At 45.9% G+C, this 23,106-nt stretch overlaps 1 protein-coding gene across 11 annotated transcripts in view; it reads left to right on the forward strand.

Moving 5' to 3' along the window:
• CGNL1 (cingulin like 1) overlaps positions 1–23,106 on the forward strand; it is a 176,124-nt gene that overhangs the window by 147,232 nt on the left and 5,786 nt on the right. For 8 of the 11 annotated variants that reach the window (XM_065547962.2, XM_045395519.3, XM_065547964.2 and 5 more), the window contains 6 exons: positions 3,437–3,589; positions 4,531–4,701; positions 8,607–8,768; positions 11,582–11,671; positions 21,892–21,975; positions 22,669–22,793. In XM_065547962.2, coding sequence (XP_065404034.1) covers positions 3,437–3,589; positions 4,531–4,701; positions 8,607–8,768; positions 11,582–11,671; positions 21,892–21,975; positions 22,669–22,793 — 785 coding nt within the window. The remainder of the gene's footprint in view (positions 1–3,436; positions 3,590–4,530; positions 4,702–8,606; positions 8,769–11,581; positions 11,672–21,891; positions 21,976–22,668; positions 22,794–23,106) is intronic. The other 3 variants (XM_065547966.2, XM_073995887.1, XM_073995888.1) reach the window with 1 other exon arrangement.

Raw genomic sequence — 23,106 nt, forward strand, 5'->3', positions numbered from 1 at the left:
TCGCCTTGGAAATTACCCCTGACATGTTACTTTTGTTGAGGCCCGTTTTCTCAGTGGTGTGGGGATGGTGAGAGTGCTTCGTGCAGTGTGTGGTCGTGTTAGCCACTGGCAGTGCAGCTGGTGAGAATTAAAAATGGGCCTGACAGTTGCACTGTCTTTAGCTGAATTATCTGGTCTTAAAAGCAATGCCATGAAAAAAGCACCATCACTCTAAAATACTTTGTTTCCTTTAAAATTGGAAACCAGATAGTCAGCTCCTTTTGTTTGGTTGCTCTTTCCGTGTACACTCTCGTCCTTGAAGCTGGCAGCCCAAAGGGACCTTGGCCCTTGAGGAAAGAAAAAAGTAACTGGGATTTTTCTCAGTCTTTGTGCTATTAGTCTATTGCATCTTCATGTATGATACATAGATTTGTTTACATAGTAGCCGAAGACACCTGTAAATTTATGTCTGATTTCCCATGACTCAGTTAAAAAGTAGCAGAGGGTCATAAAGATGCCGTTCTTGGGTTGCTCAGTGCCCTACCGCTTGCTTCAGGACTGTGTTGCTATCTAGGGCTACTGGAACTGCACTTAAGGCAAGGCATCTGTGATTCTATTTAAAAGTGCCTTCTGCAGATGGGGAAATAAAGAAACCTTTGCTGGAGAAACCACAGTTCTTTCCTTCAGGAAGGGCTAACAGTGCATACGTTATTCCTAGGGCTTTCCCTGCCACCCCATTGGACTTTTGAGTATTGAGACAACCAAGGAAAAAGGGCCCAAGGCTTCTGCTGTTGCAGCCCACAGACACTGAGTGGCAGGGACTCTACGAAGACCAGCTTCCTTCTCGTTAAGCTGCCCATTCCTTGACACCTGTAGGCTTCCCTGCTACTTGGTTGTTGTTAATATGAGCTAATTGAGACCTCAGTCATAGGGTAAAAGTCTGCATCGGTTTACGGATAATGGTCCCCAAGCTCAAGGACGCTCACCCTATGTCTACCAGTGTTGTGTCTCGGATTCCCCAATCTGATATATTTTCCCTAAATTTTCATCTCATGATTCATTGATGAGCTTGTATTGCTGGCCTTGGAAATAGAATCGCTGTGGCTACAGAGCATTTCACTCCTGACACTGTGCACATGAAGGGTCAGAAGAATGCAAAGTTGCTAAGTTTGCTTCTTTTCGTGTGAATTTGGGACGTTTTCTCAGCAGTGACTTATTGGAACATATTTCTTGAATTACGGAGGAAGCAGACTGTTGTTCTAAACAGTGTTTCTCAACCTCAGTACATATTAGAATTATCTGGGGAGTTTTCAAATGCAAATGATTGTGAACGCCATGCTGAGAAAAATTGTGATTCCATCAGAAAAAGCTAGAATCTACATTTTAAGTACGGGCATCCCATCCTCGCTTGGTGATTCTAACATAAGAAGCCTTGGGATCGCTTTTGGGGATAGGCATTCATTTTTAACAGTTAAGTGTTTATCATATGCCTAATAGTGAACATACCCAGATAGACAGAAAATCTCTCCCTTGCCTTTACAGAGCTTACTACCTTGCAAGAGGCAAACCTACAAGAAATAATTTAAAAATAATGTAGCAAATCTGTTCTTCTAGGCAATGTGTGTGTGTTGGGGTGGGGGGTGCTGGCAGGCCCTGGGCCCAGAGTGGTGTCTGTGGTGTCTCTCATGGTTCAGGAGAAGGAGCCAGGCAGCCCTGCCTGAGCCAAGAGTGGAGCAGAAATGCATGCATGAACCACATGGAGGCTGAGTAGAGCTGGGTTGGCTTGTCTGCTGCCTGGAGCCCTTGGGATTGGGGTCTAAATGGAGGAGAAAGAGAGGCTGGGGGATTCCCAGGGGGAGGGGGATGAGTTGGATCCTGAAGGTTCTATAGGAAGCCATTGGGGGCCCTCTGTATTTGTTGTTTTCATGAATTGACATTTTTTGGGACACGTGTTTTGAGGGTTTTGTCCCATACCATACTTCACTGGTTCTATAACTCCTCCTCACCCTTTACCCCAACACTGCTAAATCATCGATCAACAGAAACCCCAGGTTTGACTCTGCTTCTGCTGGGTGCCCAGCGGCAGCTGTGCTGGAGCCCACTCCTGCTAATTCCCCCAACACTGAACTTCTGATTACCTTTCTTTTTGCCACCATCTTTTCCCTAACAGCTTTTGTTAATCTTGGTTCTCTTGGCTGCTTCTCAAAGTGCAGCCAGCCCAGCAGAGACCAGGGACCGGAAGGCCGCCACGGGTAGTGTTTTAGCCCCATGTCACGTGGCTGGTAGAGCAGATCTGTTCCTATGCTCTGCAAACCAGGAGAGTCCGAAGTGATTTGGAATGTTTTCAAGATCCTGAGTTACTGCCTGTGGCAGCAGCTTGTAAACTGTTAAGCACTGTACAAATATAAACCATTGTTCTTGTGCAGTCACTGCAGGGACACAAGACCGGGTAGGCCCTGAGTTGTTCCTGTAGTGGCCCACAGTCAGCCCCTCAGTGCCTGACAACGTTTTCGAGATGATTCAGTCTGTGTTTGAGTCAGGTTGCTCTGTTTCGAGCTGTGCCTCTTCTTCTTATCCTGATACCTATGGCCCTAATGCTTAGCCATTTAAAGAAACCACCATAACCTTCCTATAATATTTTAGGATTTTATTTTGGAATTGCATGTTGTTTACATAAAGAACATAAGTCTGTGTGACTTTGTGAGATGAGAGCCTCAGGGGAACTGAGGGGAGTATTGCACTCAGATGGTTGTATTTTATGGTAGGCACTAGTATTTGGTGCTGATTCAATAAATAACCACCTACCTGACTAGTATTTTATCTGACTAGTGTTTCTTCCATTTAACACTTTCTGTTCATCAAGTTCATCAACCTGTGCGTTTCCAAATTCCTTTTTGCCTGTGTCTGAGTCCCATTCATGGATTCTGTTGATGACAACTGCCTTTACCCAAGTGGACCTTTGTTCTGTGGGGTAGTGTTCTCTTCGTGATTCATTTTTAGTTATTCTAACTGTAAGAACCATCTGCATAGCACAGTAAATACTGGAATATTAGGTGTGATGCTGCGTGTCACAGGACATAAATTGCCAAGTAGGTTTAGGTTGTTGTAATATACAACTTGACCTCGATTTTCAAGCATGAACATTCAGGTTTTCAGACACTATCCTGAATGCCCACCACCAGCAGCCTTGGCCATGTATTTCTGTAGCACATTGTTTGTCTGCCCCTTCATTCCTGTGGATGTTTTTGGGTAAGTCAACTTTCCTTTTTGGTCCCTGAATTTCAGAACCAACAATGTCCTTCTGTCTCTGTGGCGGCTTTATTTTGATCTTCTTCCTCATCACGGATTTAACAGATCTGATTGCTTTGCAGTGTGACTGTGAAGTTCCCTGTGATACCCGTTCCTGTGGCTACCTGGTTGGTAGGTGACAGCACTGTCCTTTCCCTGCCATTTGCAGAGAAATCTGAGTCGGACCACCCAGGAGCAGAAGCAGTTGTCTGAGAAGCTCAAAGAGGAGAGTGAGCAGAAGGAGCAGCTAAGAAGGTTGAAGAACGAGATGGAGAATGAGCGGTGGCACCTGGGCAAGACCATTGAGAAACTGCAGAAGGAGGTGAGGGGCTGGAGGAGGAAAGAGGATGTAGGGCCAGATGCCTTTGCTGGACCCAGTCCCCTCTGAGGGTCTGGTGAAAGCCTGGGAAACCTGCAGTAGGTCTAAGCCCTAAAGTGTCAGGGATTTGCAGATCCCCAGAGGCAGCTCTTTCGATTTGTTGAAGAGATACAGAGAAACTGGTCTAGAAAACATGAATGCCAGTCTCCTCTGGATTCTGGGCACCAGAATCACCTCTTAACAGTTAGTAGAAGCAGCCTGTGTGTCAGTGCATATGGAACCGATGTTAACTGGATCAGAATGGATGTCTTTGTGCAGATTCTCTGCATTTGCATCTCTATTACTTGTCCAGGAGTGTGAAAGCAGCTTCAAAGCTCCGTAGCTGCTGCTCTTTCTCCTCCTCTCTGCCCCACCATGCCCAGAAGGGGAAAGGCACCAAGCTGGCAGGCTTTCTGTATTCCGGGAGCTGACATGAGTGTCTGCTGTTTTCTGATGCGTACTGTGTACCAGACACTTTACTATTTTGTTTCTAACTAGAATTTTACCTGTATCTGCTGATAAAGTTCTATCTGTATCTGCGGATACTAATTCTGACAACAACCCTGTAAGGTAGATATGATTTCAGTGTTTCCAGTGTGGACACGGCCAGGGCCCAGAGAGGTTAATGAGATGCCCCGGTCACGTACTGGTAAGTGGCGCAGCAGGCATAGGACCCTGAGGCTGTGTGCCTGGCTCCAAAGGACGTACCTGCTCACTCCTCCATGCTGCTGCCAAGTTACAGGTGCCCACACCTGGCTGGCTCAGGATCAGGCACTGGGCTGTCTCTGAAGGGGCCGTAGAAGAAAGGGAGAAGAGGAGATGTGCTGTGTGTTGAAATGGGACCCGGACCCTGGTCTCAGATAGAGCATCCCAGGGTGGGCTCACTCCCGTGTCACTTCTTCTAGATGGCAGACATTGTTGAGGCCTCCCGTACATCGACCCTGGAGCTCCAGAACCAGCTGGATGAGTACAAGGAGAAAAATCGCAGGGAGCTCGCAGAAATGCAAAGACAGTTGAAGGAGAAAACCCTGGAGGCAGAAAAGTCCCGACTGACAGCCATGAAAATGCAGGATGAGGTAATGCCTGGCCAGATAAGTTCTTCCTTTATCGCTTATCAAAGTATCCTTTTCCCCGAAACTCTTCTGTGAGGGACCTGGCGGTAGATTCGTGAGACAGCTTTTGTGCTTGACTCTTCATTCTTCACCTTCTGGATGGTTCTGTGAGCAAATGGCATTCTGGAGCACAAAGGACCCACTGACGGACTGTGAGGCTAAATGGACACAGCTTTAACCTGACCATTTTCTTGATGAATCTACAATTTTTTGCCTAACATGTTTAGCTGCCATTTATGGAGCAGCCGTGATGTGCCCAGCTGCAACCAGATGATTTATTTATGTGCTTTCATGTTTTAATTTAATCCTAGAATAGGGATTACAGTAACTGACTGTTTTTTTGGCCATCCATTTATGAAAATACAGACTTTTATTGGGATGAGGGTAGCAGACAAGAGTTTCACAACAATAATGGTGAATAAAAGAAATCCTCAGGAATTTATGAGTACTGAAATGATTAAAACATTGGCTTTATATTTAAGAAGGATCGAGCAAAGAAACCCAAATGTTAGCTCCCTTCAGGCTTGGCCTCTCAAGAACTGAGAAAAAGAAAGGGGATGTTTTTGATTGTTTTAATGGAGAGCTGGAGGCTTCAAAATGTAAGCACAGCCTATGCTGATTTCCAGCTATATCTCTTGCCAGCTGGGTCACCTTGAGCAACTTACCCCAGCTTTCTGAGCATATGTTTCTACCTCTTTAAAAATACACCACATTTTAGTGACTTAATAATTAAATGAGATAATATGTGAGACTGTGTAGCAGCGAGTCTGTACATCTCAGACACTTCATAAATATTAATTTCCTTTTCTTTAATTTTAAGGCTTATTGTTTTTCATGGACAGTGCCAAGAGCACCAAGATTCCACAGGAAAACATTTTTTTTTCTTTAAAAAACAAACTTTAATTTCTTTGATGATCAAAGAAATGTCACCCATGAGTCAGTGCTGAAGCGGTGTAAAAGAACAATAGATATTTATTGCAGACTTCTAGAACACTCTTGAAAGGACCTTGATAACAGATCCCTTTTGGCTCAGGGTTATATGATACAGGACTCCAAGTAAGAACTGAAATTAGCCCACTGACATCACAGTTCTCTTTGGCATTAAAAAAAAAAAAATCACGTTCATTACTACAGCACAGAGGCAGAAGGATTCAGATATCTGCCAGAACACCAACAAGCACCTGGTCTGATTTGACTTCAAAAGATCACAGTGTCACAATGACCCCTGAAAAGTACTTCCCATTGCGTTTTATATAATGATTTTTATGATAGAATCCTTGGGTTGGAAGGAAATGTAGAGATCCTCTAGTTAGATAAGGAAACTGAGGTCCAGAGAGAATAGTTAAGGCCAGATGGAGACTGTTGTTGTTTATAAAAGAGCAGTCATTCCAAAATAAAAGGATTCCTTGCAAGGAAAATAAAGATGGCCCTTCCTGGATTTTTCTCACTGATGCAGCCCTGTGAGACGCTGTTTCCATGTGAGCAACAGACGTAGACACCTCATCATTCTGCAGGGAAACTACAGTGAGATACCACCCTTGACTAAGATGCTAGAGTGATGGAGTTGTTGAAAACAAAAGTGAATTGACAAGCCAAGGTCACTCTGGATCCTTGAAAAACTCAAGCTCAACTCTGTTCGCTGCCCCTCTTCTTGTGTTTTGATTGAGCTGAGTTGAAGATCTTGGTTTTAAAAAAAAACACAAAAACCCAAAAGCGACGGGGTCCATTCTAAGTGCTGTAATAGTTGCTGCCTTTGCTTTGAGACAAATAGACATTTTTCACCCATTCTACCTTCCGATAAGCTTGATCTTTAGAGAATCGAGACTTAGTGATTACCACTGTTCAGTTTATTTTCTAAATCCTTTTTAGCAAGGGTGATTTCAACTACTTAAAGCACTAGGAAGTTCAAAAGTTGTTTGCTTACTTATGATTCAGGATACATTGTTCACAGACACCATGCTAGTTATTCTCTTCTGCCGGCTCCCGTCAAGGACTCTGAGTATGACGGGGCCCTTACCAGGTGTTAGGAGGGACCTGCTGGGTGTGGAAGGTGGAGCTGCGCTGAGCGGTGGAGGAGGGCACGCCGGGCATTGGGAAGGGGGACAGGAAGGAAACGCAGGCTGCACATTTGCCTGTCATTCTTTCTGACCCTCATACCCATGTTCTGTTTTGGTATCATCTCATTTGATTCTCATAATAGCTGTAGAAGGCTGGTTTTATAATTATCCCAATTTTGCGAACGAGGAAACTGAGTCATAGAGCTTTTTTTTGTTGTTTTGTTTTTGTTTTTTTAAATGCTCTGGAATATAGCACACCCTCTGTATCCAGAGAATGTCCCATCACTCTTTTTCCATGGGGTGATTTTCATTCTGTGCTTTCATGTACTTTCTGTCATGGTGACCACCAAAACTAGATGCGGGTCTTCATCTGGAGATGTCGTCTTCAAGGCTAGGCTGTTCTCAGAAATGCCCGGTGCTGCTGTCAGCCTCCCAGAGAAGAACACATTTCCTCAAGTTTTCTCACGGGTTTTCCGAAGCTGTCCTCAACTACTGGGGCTTTCCAACTCTCCTGTGACAGGCACCGCAGAAGGGTGGCATTCTGTAGTGGAGTTTGCCATTCGCTTTCATATACTCTGAAGGGAACAGACCTCCTGGTGTATTCTATTCCTGAGACCGTAACTCTACTCAATACTGGTACCAACTCCAAGAGGGTAGGACACTTAGAACAAAGCAGACAGCCTGGGGCTTCACCACATCAGCCCACACAGATGTTTAAGGGAGACCTACTGTGTGCTGAGCTGGCTGATCTCCCCAGGGAGCTTCCAGAGTTCAAGACACAGACTGGCCCTTGTGAATCACGCTGTTTTGTCTGTTGCACTTTATTCAAAGCTATTAGTTGAGTGCCATCTTGTGGATGGAAAAAAGTCAACATTGTAAATTAAGAGCTAATCATTTTCTTCTACAAAGCAGTGGCTTTCCCTAATGTGCCTGTGTATATTGTTAGGTTTTGTGCCAGTAGGTTGCTTTGCGGTCATTAATTCAGTTGTGTGTTCTTTTTTACTGACTTGAAACCTCTTTTGAGGTGACAGTGATACCGGTAGACAATAAATTACCCCCTGGGAAACATGTATTTAGTTAAGGGGCTCTCGAGAATTTTTAACACGACCTAGTAAAACCTGCATTTAGCATTCAGCCAGGCATGGTGGCTCACGCCTGCAATCCCAGTACTTTGGGAGACCGAGGTGGGCATCACCTGAGGTCAGGAGTTCGAGACCAGCCAGGTCACCACAGTGAAACTCCATCTCTACTAAAAATACAAACATTAGCTCAGTGTGGTGGCAGGCACCTGTAATCCCAGCTACTTGGGAGGCTGAGGCAGGAGAATTGTTTGAACCCAGGAGATGGAGGCTGCAGTTAGCCAAGATCGCACCACTGCACTCTAGCCTGTGCAACAAAGCAAGACTCCGTCTCACAAAACAAAAACAAAAACAAAACCTATGTCTTGCAACCCAGGAATACACGCATCTGCACAAATATATGAATGTCTAGTACAAAAGATTTGCAAATCAGTATTTGCTAATACTCTGCTATTTTTTCTGTTCTATTTAATTAAAAAATACTGGTCAACATCTACCAAATGGAATTTGTAACCTAATAGGTTGCTGCCTATAGCTGGAAGACCCCCTCTTTTTACAAAAAGGAAACTGAGGCCCAGAGGGAGGTAGGACTTGCTCAGGGTCTTCTGATCTCCCATATTATGGGGGGTCCAGCGGATCTTCCTTGTGGTGGAGTCAGCCTGTGCACTGTCTGTGGAGGTCTCTGTGCTCTTGAGGCACCCCAGGAAACCATCCCAGCTGTCTCTCCTCCTAGATGCGCCTGATGGAGGAAGAGTTACGGGACTACCAGAGAGCTCAGGATGAAGCGCTCACAAAAAGGCAGCTTCTGGAGCAGACGCTGAAGGACCTGGAGTATGAGCTGGAAGCCAAGAGTCACCTCAAAGATGACCGCAGCAGACTGGTCAAGCAGATGGAGGTCTGTGGGCCGCACAGCGTGAGCTGGGGGACCTGTGGAGAGCGAGTCTGGGCCACGAGAGAAGCCTCCTCTTTGCTCTCAGCTCCGCCTGTGGGAAGTCTGGGGTTTTTATTCTCTCCCACAGCCGGGTGTAGTGAGGTCATTTCTTGATTGAAGGAAGGGGCCAGTTATTGATAGACTCAGGACATTAGAGTTAGAAGGAATGATGGACACAATTTAGTCTAACGTTCTCATTGTCTTGAGAGGAAATGGAACAGATTCCTAGGGACGTAGGTGATTTTGCCTAAGGGCACTGATAGTTCCTTCCTTTTCTGTTTGTTCTTTGGAGCAATGGTTTCAGCTAACTAGAAGGAACCAAACTGCTGCATGTCCAGAGAGCAGCCTCCTAGGAATCGTCATCCTTCATTTGCCACACCACATATTCCATTCTTGCTTCCTGTTTCTGGCGCATTTTCCCTTACGGGTTATTTGGCTTTGCCAGAGCTCGCAGCACACTGTGACTCAACTTACTGTGGTATACATAGTATGTACATAGTCCAAGACAGCATATCAGAAAGTGCTGAATGCATTCACCACATGGGGGTGATCTAGTCACAAGGTGAAAACACAACATATTAGAAAAATGTAAATGAAGTAACACAATCTAAGTATGGACAGTTCACTGAGGTTGACAAGAAGAACCTTAGAATCACTCCATCTGAACTTTTAAAAAAGAATAATTCTTAGGAACAAAACTAACCCCCAGAAACACACACATACACACACAAACCCCAGTAGAATTTAGAGAGCGGGAGAGACTGAAAAAGTGGAATTAAGAGAGACACTAAAAAATAGTCTCAGACTTTTCAGAGAAGTTAAAATTGTCAAGATTTTGATAAAAGACAGTGCTCAAGGCCATGGAGAGATGGCTTAAATTCAGAATCAATGGAATTCCTGATTCAACTTTGCAAATAAACAGAAATAACTTTTAAAACCTCCAGGGGACTTAGTAGCCGTTTATATCTAGGTAGTGTTGTTTCAGTCATTGAAGATTTTATTAGATAGGCCTCTTTTAGAGACTGGAATAACCTGATTACAGTTTTATTGCTCTTTTGTAGGACTGCTGTACGTTTTGCTAATGTCCTGGTTCTGATCTCTTTAGGGGTGGTAATTTTAAGTCAAGCTAAGGTCAACCCACTTAACTAGAAACTGATTATTCTAGGGCCTAAACAACCTGGCTCAAAACAAGCTAAAGCCTCTTCAGGCAGTGGAGGAAGAACCTTTGGAGTAATGGCCCTGGCCTGGACCCCTAACATTCCTGCTTGGTTCTGTGCAGTATGGATTTTAGGCAAGAAGAGAGTCCTACAAAGAGGTGCTAAAATCCATAGTATATCCTGACTAAAGAGAACATTTCCTTTGGCTGACTTAGGTCTAGAAGGAGTGGCATAGCTAAGCTTCGTTTGCCCGTTTGCAATATTTAGCTATTTTCCCATTAATTGCAAAATGAATGGCTCTCAAGACCCTGCTACCATGAGATGCACTTGAGGGGTATTTTGTCCCCTAAGAGGCAGCTAGCAGGACCATCTTGCTGTGACTACGTCTTGCCTGCTCCTTCACTAGCACTTAAAATTAATTTTCAAGACTCAAGAGCTCTCCCAACGATGGGCATTTTCTGTAAACTCAGGTGGCTGTTGGATGTAAATGCAGCTCTTGTGATGTCTGTCTGACTATAGTGAGACTGGTCTTGGAGGCATCAGGAACCACTGAATAAACAGGAGGCTTCGGTGCCTGGCCCAGCTCCGATCCAAGTTGGACTTTGAGATGCTTGGCTCCCGGGAGAGGGCTTTCTGGCTTCCCCATAGGTTTTGATCACTACCTGGGGGCCATTCACGGGCAGTTAGTCATTCACATGAATCCTGGGTGTCTTACTGTGATAAATAGAATAATATTTAGGGATAGAGGTGTCCATTGCTTATCAATCCACTTTGGCAATTTCAGAGACAATATTTATATACAAATGCTGCAGGTTCACATTTAGAACTTGGAATGCCAATTGCTTTTTAGCATTTGTGGCTCTGAGTTTACTTAGACTTATGACAGATTGACTGGTGACAGGAGAAACACATGCTCAAGACCAACAACCCGCAGTTCTAAGTGGGGTGGTTGGTGTTAGAAGCCTCTTTTCTTCATATACAAAGCTGCTTTGAAATGTTTTTCTCTTAACACTCAATTAGGTTAGATTAGGAGCCAACAAAGAAGCCACAAATTATTATTCTTAAGTGATGATGAGTTTATCAGAATTAGTTAGCACTGCCTTTTGGTTAATCCAATGCAGGTTTGGGAGTGCACAGTGCAAATGCATGCTGTTCCTTAGACGTCTGCTATAGATTTACTCCTGCAAGGCTCTTGGAAACCCTGAGCAGGATGCAGACAGAAGATTGTCCTGAGCATGAAGTGTTTTTTTCCACATTGTCTTTTAACAGACACTGGCTTGGGTAGATCTGTTTAAAGTTGTTGATTCACAGGGAGAAACAAAGACTTGACAGAAACATGCTCAAATGTCCTTAGTGTTTGTATTAGGGTTTGGGATAATGTTTTTTCTTCTTTTATGTGTTTTCTACATACACAGTTACATTTTACATTACAAGTCATGAAACACGTAGTTTAAGAAATATCTGCCTTGGGCAATGTAAGAAATAGATATATTGTTTTTCCAAACCCTAATGCTAGTCAGATCTCATTTGACCTTAGGGTTCTTTCTCTATGGGGCAGTCTTTGCTCTTAATCCCGATCAGTACAAGTTAAGTCGACTGTGTTTGTGATTTCTTTCTTAGGACAAGGTGTCTCAATTGGAGATAGAACTGGAAGAAGAGAGAAACAACTCAGATTTGCTGTCTGAGAGGATCAGTAGGAGCCGGGAACAGGTACTGTTCTATAGGTGAATGATGCGTGGATTGTCCCGTGTGGAAATGGAACATGAGGGGTTAAACCTGAGGATTCAGTTAAGGCCAGGAGAGAAGAATTCATGCCGTCTAGAAATTGATGGAAGATTGAATAGTCATCACCATAATAAGCTTCTAGGAGAGACTTTGACCAGATTACTTGTATTTTAGATTTTAAATTTTAATCCTTGGTCAGCTAATTTCCTAATCTATACCTAGCATCATTTCAAGGTTTTTAAGTTTTGTTTTCATCTTTTTAAATTAAGAAACTGCCAGTGCTAGTCCAGAAAAAGTGAAGGGCTTTCTCAATGTTGATGTACAGTTCGTCCAGCACCATTTCAAGGCCTAGGCATACAACTGGGTAAGCTGTCATTAAAAGCACATTCTGTCATTAGAAGTTTCTACATGTATCCACAGGTATCTTGTAAATGAAGGGCTGAGACTAGTGAATACATATTAATTATCTTTGAAACTGCCGCTGAGTGTTCTGAATCCTCTTCCCAAAATGTTTCCACATTTTATCTGTCAAGTGGTTTGAGCATGCACTGGCGACACAGAAACTAGTTAACAGTACTGCTGTTTCCTTGTGATCTCACTGCTCTCCCCAGATCTCATCTGCCACTCCCAGTCTCTCTCAAAGCCCCTCTGAACCTTCACTTAATTAAAAAATGGAAACACAGGTCAAAAGCCTTTGGATAATACTGCGTGTATTATCTGCATGTCGCTTGAGAAATGAGTTCCATCATCTATAACATGAGAGTAACTCTCCCCGATTGCCTCACCGTGTTGTCATAAGGATCAAATGTAAGTGAAACTCCTTCCAAAACTGCAAAAAGCATTCACTTGGAAAGTACTGTTACTGACTGTGAATGCTTCATAGGTATGTGTACTGCTGATTAACTTGTCAAGGAAAAGGCTGCATCATAGAGCCTACTTTGTGTTGCACCTAACATGGTGCTGGCTACCAAATTCCACACATTTGCTTGTTGAACGAATGACCCTTAGAGCCTCAGCTCTAAAAAGCACTTTTCCTACTATGGCCAATAGATTGTTATTCATAACCACTTGGGAAACGTCCACTTTCTGCTTTATGTTTTTATCCTCTCTTTCCAATCTTCCCTATTCCAAAGGGCACTTTCTTCTGGTCTCTTCTGCTTATTCATATGGATTTCCCTTTCCTCAGTTCAGGGTGACCAAGAATTGAAAGTTGCAGAGCTTGGGGATAGCACCTTCTGAGCAGGCAGCCCTGCTCAAAGTAGAATGCGAATCACTGGCTGCTTTTCCATATTCCGTTAGGTCCCTGTTGACAGATTTCTTTACAAACAAGTGGGATACTCGTGCTGCTTTTCTCCTGAGAGTGAAGGAAATTGCAACCCCAGGTTCATTCCCTGCACCCTCCTCGTGGAGTCTGGGTTCTGTCTGCATGTTCCCAGGCTGTGACTCCTCTGGAGCTGTGAAAGTCCATCAGGCCAGAGCTGCACAGGTTTAGAGAGGGACCTTCCTGAAAACCAAAAGCCCGGATGGAGAGCTGAACCTTGATATCTCTCCTGCCGCCCCCCAGGGTTCTTACTGAAGACTGTGTTTTCTAAGTTCTCTCACTGGAATAAAAGCTGTTTTGCGATGAGCCCCTGCCAGCCTGGCTAAGTAGCCACGTCCCGCCCCGCCACATGTCAGAATCTGCTAAACATTCACAATGACAAAGGATGTGACCATGGGTTTGTTTTGCCAGCACTTCTTGTGGCTTATGCTAAGAAGAATAGTGGGAAAGTGTGTCATCCTATCAGTAACGAGGCAGTGAAAACAGACCTTCAGTTCCATGTTTACATCAGAAACAAAACACAGACACTGAACCAGAACATGTGTGCCTCCCTTAGCTCAGCTGACAGCCCAACACTGAGAGAACTGGTCATGCAGAGATCTGGTCCCAGAATTGCTCTGGACGCTTCTTTTTCCTTTCAGCTGAGCGCTTGGATCATGGAGAATAGAACTGCTGTCCATGATGTGGTCAAGGCTAAAAATATTTCCACTAAGCCGAGAACTTGATGTCAGTTTAGGGGAGAAGTTAAGGGAACCGAGAACCTGAACTAAGTCCTGGGAGGAAGTTAAGGGAACTCACTTGGTCTGCTGGGGAAAGCAGTGGGCTGGGAGTCCCAGTCCTGGCTCCTGCACTAGCCTCATTTACCTCTGGGAGAGTCCCAGCCTCTCTGAGCTCAGTCTCTAAAATCTATCAAAAGGAAGTGATTGATCCAGGTGATCTCTGAAGGCTTTTCTGAATTCTAACACTGCAATACTGCAAGAAGGTTTTATACATCCAGAAGTGTCTGACTCACCCTTTACTTTACCCCATTCTCTCCCTGTATCTGAGTTATATGCCTAAAAAGATGAGTTCCACAAATGTCTACAGCCTCTTTCCCTATCAGCTCTCTTTCCCTCTTCTGTTTTCTTTCTTCTCACTGCATCATCTGAGATAGGGAGGGTAAAGCCTGGTGTTTGTTGTAAGTGGAGAAATTGAGGATCACATTCACGTGGATGTAGGAATTGGTAAGCCAATGAAAGAAACGCTGAGATAAAGTGATGTCTCCCGATTGTGTTCTGAGAGCTCTTCTGGCCTTTGCTGCCTCCTGACTTGTGAGGGAGGGCGGAGAATTGGATGGGCCAAATACCCGCCTCCCTGGAAAGCATCTCATTCTCATTCAAAGTTGAGGTTGAGTCAAGGCTTATTTCCTGCCTCTTGAAATGAAGGCCTTGGGTGTAGACAGATGGGCCCTGATTCTGAGCTCTTCTGGTCCACTTAGATTAACTTCTAGGGCCGTGTGCCTGTGCTGTCCTGCTGGAATCAAAGCAAGAAAAGGGAAACTTCAAAACTTAAGACCCTTTTTCCTCTCCCCTATCAAATGCTGACCTTATGGCATCTTCTTAACAAGGACAGCTCCTAAAAAAACAGGAAAGGGTGCATGTTATCTTGAACCCAAGTAATAGCATCAGCCCTGCCTTCCTAGCAAATTGCTACTAGGCACTGAAAAGAGAAGGCATGGGACATTTTAGTTTGGCGATCTTGTTCTCTTTAATTAAAAAGTTCAAACTTAACAGCTCTCCTTAAACTCTGAATTCTCACAGGCTCCTTTGCTGAATCTTTGCTTCCCCCAAACATCTCCCACTAGCTTTAGTGATGGGACTTAAGTGAATAAGCCAGAAAAAAGATTTTCCAGCAATATTAGTGAATGGTCAACCCCTCTCATAGACTGTTAGATCTGGCAAGGACCTCAGTCCAACTCTCCTCACTTCTCTGTAATGGATGCGGGATTTGAGGCCCAGAGTCACCTGGTGGTTTGGCCACAGTCATGCTGGCAATTGACTGCAGAACTGGGCTTAGGTTTCAATTTCCAAGGCAGTGCTCTATCTACCCATGCTTGCAAAATATGATGAATGCCTGCTGTGTGCATGGCATTGCAGTAAAGCTCCAAGAGGACCAGAAATGGTCCCTGACCTTGAGTTGCTACAGTTTGTTTGAGGAGCTGGGTCAGACCTAAAAAATTGGTAACTAACAATAAAAAACGGTGCATACTAAATGCCAAGTAAAAGATTGAAGCAACTAATGAGGGAAAGACCAATGTAGCAAGAGTGAGTGTGGAAGAATTACTAGAAAGAGGGTGGGGACCTGGGGTCAGCTCTAAAGAAAGGCTAAGATTTGAATAAACCAAGGGGATTGGGAATGGGATTCTAGATAGAAGGAATGATGTGAACAAAGACTGGGAGGTAGGAATCTATACAGCATTTTGAGGAACAATGAATGGATGAATGGATGAGTGTGACTCAATCAGATTTCTAGTTTCCATAGGAAATGAAAGGAGATAAGTTTGAAGATGCAGACTGAAGGTTTGAATGGCTCTATCGTGATGGCAGTGGGCAGCCGTCAAAGGCTGTTGAGCAGAAGAGTAGAAGCATACACTGTATTCTAGAAGACTCATGCCAGGGGTGAGGACTGGAGAAGGGGTGATGGAGAGGAGGCCTCAACTGTGCTGTTACCAGGGCAGAGGACAGGAAAGGCTGCATGAGATGGTGTATTTGATCCTTTCTATGCCTCTGTTCTTTCTTTCTCTTTCTTATGCATACATTTGGCACTCACTAAAAGCTGGCCATGTTATTTATACGTTCCTGGCCTGTATTAGTTCGTTCTCACACTGCTATAAGGACATACCTGAGACTGGGTAATTTATAGAGGAAAGAGGTTTAAGGGACTCACAGTTCAGCATGGCTGGGGAGGCCTCACAATCACGGTGGAGGGCAAAAGAGGAGCAAAGGCACTTCTTACATGGCAGCAGGCAAGACAGTATGTGCAGGAGAACTGCCTTTATAAAACCATTTGATCTCATGAGACTTACTCACTGTTACAAGAACCGCACGGGGGAAAAAACCCACCCCCATAATTCAGTTACCTCCCACTGGGTCCCTCCCACAACACGTGGGGATAATAGGAGCTATAATTCAAGATGATATTTGGGTGAGGACACAGCCAAACCATATCACAGCCTTTCTAAGGGCTTCCTTTACATGCTCAGGACAGTCTTATTCAGAATGATGGATTCAGGAAATCCTAATTGAGAGAGAAAAGTTTTTCAAACCTCTCGGATGTTTGGACTTTGTTTTCAGGTCTGACTGCTATGAAGGAGAAGGGATGGATTTGGAGTTGATAAAAAGGGATGGATTTGGAGTTGATAAAATGATACCTTCTTTATGAAATAGAAGTATCGAGTATCTGTTTTCTCACCCAAGTATAGTCCCACCGTATACAGAAAGGTTTCTGATTGGCTTATAAGTTGAAAGAAGTTCAAGTCACTGGTGTTTGGTCTGTTTAAATCCAGAGTAATCCTTTTTCCTTTCCATCCTCCAAAAACCATGTTTCCATTTATGACAATTGCCATCCTTACCAATGATTCCCTAAGTGCTAGGCACTGTGCTGGGTGCCTCATTTTCTTGTTGTTTTCAGGTTTTGCAAGGTGAAGTGACTACATAGGGTCACACAGTTTGTAGGAGGAGTCACAGTTTGACTCCAAAGCCTCCTGCCTGTTCCCATCATCCCTGCATGAGACTATGTCACGGTCTTAAAGACTACTCCTTCAAATGCATTTGGGTCTCCATTCCCAAGTTAAAAGTCATGTTTCTTAAAATGGGTGAGGATTTAAGTTCAGCTGATCCTCTCCTGATTCTTTATGAGTGCAGGATTCAAATAGCCAAAGAGAGGTCCGGCTTCATGTGTTTTAAATTGAAGGCCAATAGGCTGTTGTGCTGGCTCGATGGGTACTGCTGCAAACACTTCACAGCAGAGCTGGGCCTACGTGGGAAGGCGTTCTCTTGGCCATGGAGACCATGATGACCCAGCCCAGTGGAAAGATGATTCATCAAGCCCAGGCAGCTGGCAGGCAGGAAAAATACCGACTCGAGCTTTGGGTGGCTTCATGGTCTCTCCAGGGACTGAGCAAGGCTGCCTTGTTGCTTCGGCAACTGCAGGATTAAATCCCAGGGATAGAGTTGTGGGCTCCTACAGTCACTTTCTGGAACTGCTCCTTACTGGCTCACACCTGCTCCTCAGTCAGCGTCAGGGGTGCCACGCGTGCTAAATGGGACTGTCTTCTTTGCAGTTGTGAGTGAAAGATCAGAGGGGGGTTTTCTTCTTCTTCTTCTTTTTTTTTTTTAATTGCTCCTAATCTCAGAACTGCCTCTTATTGTATCAGCTGCTCAAAAACCCAGTGTGCACAGTTAATTAATAATAATTTTCCTCTTTTTTTGGATTTTTTTTTCTTTTTTTTTGAGACGGAGTCTCGCTCTGTCGCCCAGGCTGGAGTGCAGTGGCGTGATCTCGGCTCACTGCAAGCTCCGCCTCCCGGGTTCACGCCATTCTCCTGCCTCAGCCTCCCGAGTAGCTGGGACTACAGGTGCCCGACACCACGCCCGGATAATTTTTTATATTTTTAGTAGAGACGGGGTTTCACCGTGTTAGCCAGGATGGTCTTGATCTCCTGACCTCGTGATCCACCTGCCTTGGCCTCCCAAAGTGCTGGGATTACAGGCGTGAGCCACCGCACCCAGCCTTTTTGATTATTTTTTATGCCAGCCAGGAGTGTGGGCTTGCCAACCTCTTTACAGCCCAATGATAAACACAGGTGATGGGGTTCAGTATTGTTATTGGCCATCACAGATAGCTCTGGCTTTCCATTAACCTGAAAGGCAGCTACTTAGAATTCTGAGAGCTGGGTCAGGACATGGGTGTCTCTGACATAAAACCCACTGGAATCTGATACTGTGATTTCCCATCAAAATACTCAGGATACTTAGCATTCTTTCAATCCAGCTGCGATCCACTTTTGTCTTCAGCTCCTATTCTGTTTTAAATTTGACTGGCAAGTTTTTGTTCATGCTATTTAATGTAATTGAAGGGTAAACAGCATATAAAGCACTAAGCTTATATAAAGAAATACTTTACCAGCCTCGAGTTTACTCTCCTCTGGTCCAGGAGGCTGGCTCAGCCAAGCCATAGTTCCCCCCGCCTCTCACCACCACCCCAGGGCAGGTGCCAGTGTGGGCTCAGGGTAACAATTTGGTTTACAATATTCCCAAGTCAAGGGGCCTAGTCCTGGGATCACTGCATTGAGGACAGCTAACAGCAGGGACACACAGGATACTTGTGGGTTTATGGTGAAACCGATCCTTCTTGGGGCATTGTCCATAACACCACGCAGTATTCCTTGTATAAGGCTCCACATGGTGGATTTACTTTAGAATTTCATGTCAGGCTGTCCTTTGAAGAACTGAAGGAAGCCTATCATGTTTGCCAAAAGCCCAGGTTTGCAAAGACTCAAGAAAAGGGACTGCCTGCTCAGGTCACAGTAACTGTTAAGTTTTATGGCTACACATTTATTCCTTCCTGTTCTTCACTCTGATTTATTTTACATTTCCATTTTAATAGCCATGGTGGGGGATAAATAATTCCTTTTTTTTTTTTTTCCTTTGGAGAGTCACCATTATCCTCAGTCTCTCCAGGGGTCCTCCAGGGAGGTCTTGAACCTGTGGGGACCCTCCAGGATGCCGCCATGCTAAGTGCTGCTCTGCACAGGGAAGTCTGTTTCCTGGTGGGATCCAGATTTTTCAGACACTGCCACTGAGGGTGCTAGACTGTGGCCAGTGGCTGCTGCTTTACGTGGCAAGATTTGTCCTGAACCCCCAGGCTGGGCCCAGGGCTGCATGACTACTTGGCCATCCTGGAATCCCTCCACACGCTCTCTGCACTCTGCCTCACTCCACCATAGGCACGTTCTCCTTCTGGGCTCCAAAGCCCCTGCCCGAACTCTCCTCCTTCTGGGTCTTTTTCCTTTATCGAGAGTCGTAGGTCCTACAGGTTTGCGAAGACACAATGGGGAGGGGAGAAAAGAGTGTATGAGTTTTTCTGAGAAAACCTAGGTTGGACTCCCAAAGCTGCTTCCACCTAACTCTGACTCAGCGGCTGTTTCTGGACCTCCCACCTGGAAAATCAGGGTGATAACATCTGCCTCGGAGAGTTCCTCTACCCTGAACGGTAGAGGAGGCACCAGGTTGTGCTTTTATTGTATCGTTGGCCAGCTCGGGGACACTTACAGGCTGTCTCATTCAATCAAGTTCCTTGCTTAGGAGTCTGTATCCCAGCAGTTAGATCAACAAGGTCACAGATGAGGGACTGGGAGAGCTAGCAGGACAAGCTGGGCCACTGCTGTTTGTAATCATTTCCCATTACAGTGGAAATTTAATCACGTCCTCAGTGAAGTGTCGGGCACTGCCCTGGGCACATGAACAGAACGGCTGCCGCTGGGAGGCACGTCCGTCCTCAGTCCCGTGGCCCAGCTGTTGTTCTGATGACCTCCACGTGTGAGGTGTTGGTGGCTGGTTCAGAAACCACCTTGGGAGCAGGGCCGTGAGTCCGCATTCATTCCCCTTTCACTTTGTGCTGGGGTCACAGTGACAGCAGTTGTTCTGGTGCCCTCTGTGCAGTGTGTGATTCGTGAGCAGGAGCGGACCCGAGTTGGGTGGCCGTGCCCTGCCTGCTGGTCCTGGCCATTGCTAGCATTTTTCCCTTCTCCATGCAAGACGCCGTAAGGAGGCTGGACTGCCCGTCTGTGCCTGGATGTTTCTGCTACAGCTGCATTTGAACTCTACGTCTATTGGAATCCTTTCCACTTAGTTGGTCCAGAGGCAGAGCCATGAAGTAACGGGCAGTGCAGGGGCTTGGCCTGGCTCTAGCCCTGATCCTCAGGTTACTTGCCTAACCGCCGCCCTAGGCCTCAATTTCCTCTGCTGAACATTCTGAATCTCCATGAATTAGATGCCTGCCAGTTAGGAATTCTAAAATGTGAGCATTTTCTTTGGACCACCTGGTACCCCCCCCTCACCTAGGGGCAGAGGCCCAGCTTCCCCCTGTGGCGTTGGAGGCCTTTGTGTCCCAACCCTGCCTGTCCCACCAGCATCATTTCGCCCCGTTCCCTGTTGCCCACTCTGGGCCAGTGACATCATGCTGTGTGACACACCTAGGTCAGGAAAAGGGGAGCCAGGGAGCAAATGCAAACCTGGCCCAATGCGGGGTGTCTCCTCTGGCTATTCCTGGGATTCCAGTTCTTGCTGTCCTTGGGAGACAGTGAGGAAGGGGCGAGCTTATCTTTTACTCACTGGGGTTCATGTACAGGTGGCGAAATTCAGCTTGAGGCCAGGCCAAGTAAGCCTGTGTCAAACGCTCTCCAGGCCCTGGTGTCCGGGGGCTGTGTGTGCACCTCTTAGCCATGTTGGACCCTGGAATTTGTTTTTCATCCTTAAGAAGGAAAACGTAGTTTTATTTTACTGGCTTAGCTTGATTCTTCTGGCTTCTTCATGCTGCCCTCTGCTGGACAGTTCTGGCAACAGGGTCTGGAGCCTCCGCCTCTGATAATTCATTTTACTCCTGCGCAAACCACTGGCAATCAGGAAAAGAGATGCTGATGGTCAGGTGATGGGATTTCTTCTCTGGTGCTACGCAGCGAGTTTCCTTTCCTGAGCATAGAGGAAACCCTCAGGAGTGTTCAGCCTTTGTCAGGTCACCTGAAGTCACCCAGCATTCTTACTGACTTTCGTTTCTGGCATAAAAAAGGAGAAATCTAGCAGTGTCTGAGATACGCTCACGGTTCTGGGAAGCCCTTTCTGCAATTTGAGCTTATAATGCAGCAGTCAGGAGTGCCGTTGAATGCTGGCTCCCCCATTCCTGGTTAGGTACCTCTTGGGGAAGTTGAGTGACTGACTCATCCTGGTTCACCTGGGACTGTCTCCGTTTAGCATAGAAACAGCCTGAGAACATCCTCAGTCCAGGCAAATTTAGACAGTGGGTCACTGCAAGTTGATTGACTTTTGGAGGCTTTAGTATCCTCAGCAGAGGTACTGTTACCTCCTTCTGAGGGTTGTTCAGGGGGTGTCATAGGATCCTACCTGTGGAGTCTAAGCAGGTGTGCCAGTTTTCTAGGGCTGCTGTAACAAAGTAACACAACCTGCGTGCCTTAGACAACAGAAATCTATTGTCTCATGGTCCTGGAGGCCAGAAATCTGAAATCAGAGTGTTACCAGGGCCATGCTGCCTCTGAGACCAGTAGGGAAATGCTTCCTTGCCTCCTCCTAGCTCCTGGTGGTTTCTGGCAATCTTTGGGCAATCTTTGGCTTGTAGACCCATCACCCCAATCCTCCATCTCCCCAGAGCGCCCTCCCTGTGTCCGTCTTCCCTCTGTACATGTTTGTCTCCGCATCCAAATTTCCCCCTTTTAAAGGACACCAGCCATACTCGATTAGGGCCCACCTTCATAACCTAATTTTTAACTTGATTACCTCTCTGAAGTCCCCATCTCCTAATTAAGGTCACATTAGAGGTACTGGGTATTAGGGCATCAACATATCTTTTTCAGGGGACACAGTTCAACCCCTAGCAGCAGGGCTAGCTTTGACTCTTACTGTTATTTGTATCACCAGTATTGCAGTCATCAAGAAACCAAGAAAGAACTAAGAAACAGATCCTGTGCCCCAGAGCAGATGGCACAAGGGGCTGGGTAGGGCAGCCCCCTTCATAAAGTGGGGGTTGACATTCAGTTCCTTGCCACCGTTTCAGTACAAAAGATCCAGGCACAGTCCTTCTGACCTCCGGGCTTTTGTTCTGTCTGCTGTAGATGGAGCAGGTGAGGAATGAGCTACTTCAGGAGAGAGCTGCGAGGCAAGACTTGGAGTGTGACAAGATTTCCCTGGAGAGGCAGGTGAGGGCAGCCGGCCTGTGAGCTGCCTCCCCCTCCATCGGCTAACCCTCCCCCACTGCACGGCTCTGAACTAGAAGCCCCTGGAGGTCCCTCCTTTACTTGGCATCCCAAGACCTCTGGGGGCTAACAGTCCTTTTCCAGAGTTGTTTCTCCCGGTGATAGGAAATCTGCATGGAAGTTCGGCAGCTAGGCGAGGAGGAATTGCATGTGTTATTTTCTAGATCCTGAAGAGGGCTAAATTCTAATGTAAAGAGAATGAAAAAGAATCCATGTCATCAAACACATGAGTGGCTAAGAAAGCTTCATTGGGTCATTATTTCTTTTACATGATTTCTGTTCATGTTCTTCACTGCACATGACTGGCAAAGGAGCCCGTTTCTCCTGTCCCCCTGTACGTTTATAGGGCAAGGCAAAGCCTGTTTGACATCCGGGAGTCTTAGGACATGGCAAACATTTCATTCAGGCTTATGAGGGAGTGTGATAGAACCTCTTCTTCTGACCTGCAGCTGAGTTCAAGGGCTTTCCTTGGAAACATCTCTGGGTTCCCCCGGTTTCCAGGCCACAGGCCCTGGTGCAGAAAGCAGCCTCATCGCAGGCAGCGACCAAACACCAGGTTCTGCCCCGTGTTCTTCGCTGCCCTGCACAGAGCGTGGCAGACACATAGCCCCTCACGGTCTCCCTATGTTCTTCCAGAACAAGGACTTAAAGAGCCGGATTATCCACCTGGAAGGTTCCTACAGGTCCAGCAAAGAGGGGCTGGTGGTGCAGATGGAGGCCAGGATTGCAGAGCTGGAGGACCGCCTGGAGAGTGAGGAGAGGTGAGCCGGGCCCACTGCAGTGCAGAGGCCCCAGTGGGCAGTGACAGTTCCATCGCAATGTGCTCTCACATTTGGGATCTCTCCCGATCCTTGTAGCCTGTGAGGAAGGCAGAGCAACTACAACCTTACTTTTATAGATGAGAAAACAGAGACCCATCAGAATAAGTGACTTCAGTAAGGTAGCCTGGCTGGATACTGGTGTAGCTGGGTAAAAGCTTAGGACCCCCACTTCTCAGTCCATGGCGGTGCCACTGTACTTGCTGTCCCTTTTCCCATAGTACAGACTGCCTCAGAAACTACCGAGTTTGAGCCA

The sequence above is a fragment of the Macaca fascicularis genome, chromosome 7 (genome assembly GCF_037993035.2).
Source record: "Macaca fascicularis isolate 582-1 chromosome 7, T2T-MFA8v1.1".
NCBI lineage: Eukaryota > Metazoa > Chordata > Mammalia > Primates > Cercopithecidae > Macaca > Macaca fascicularis.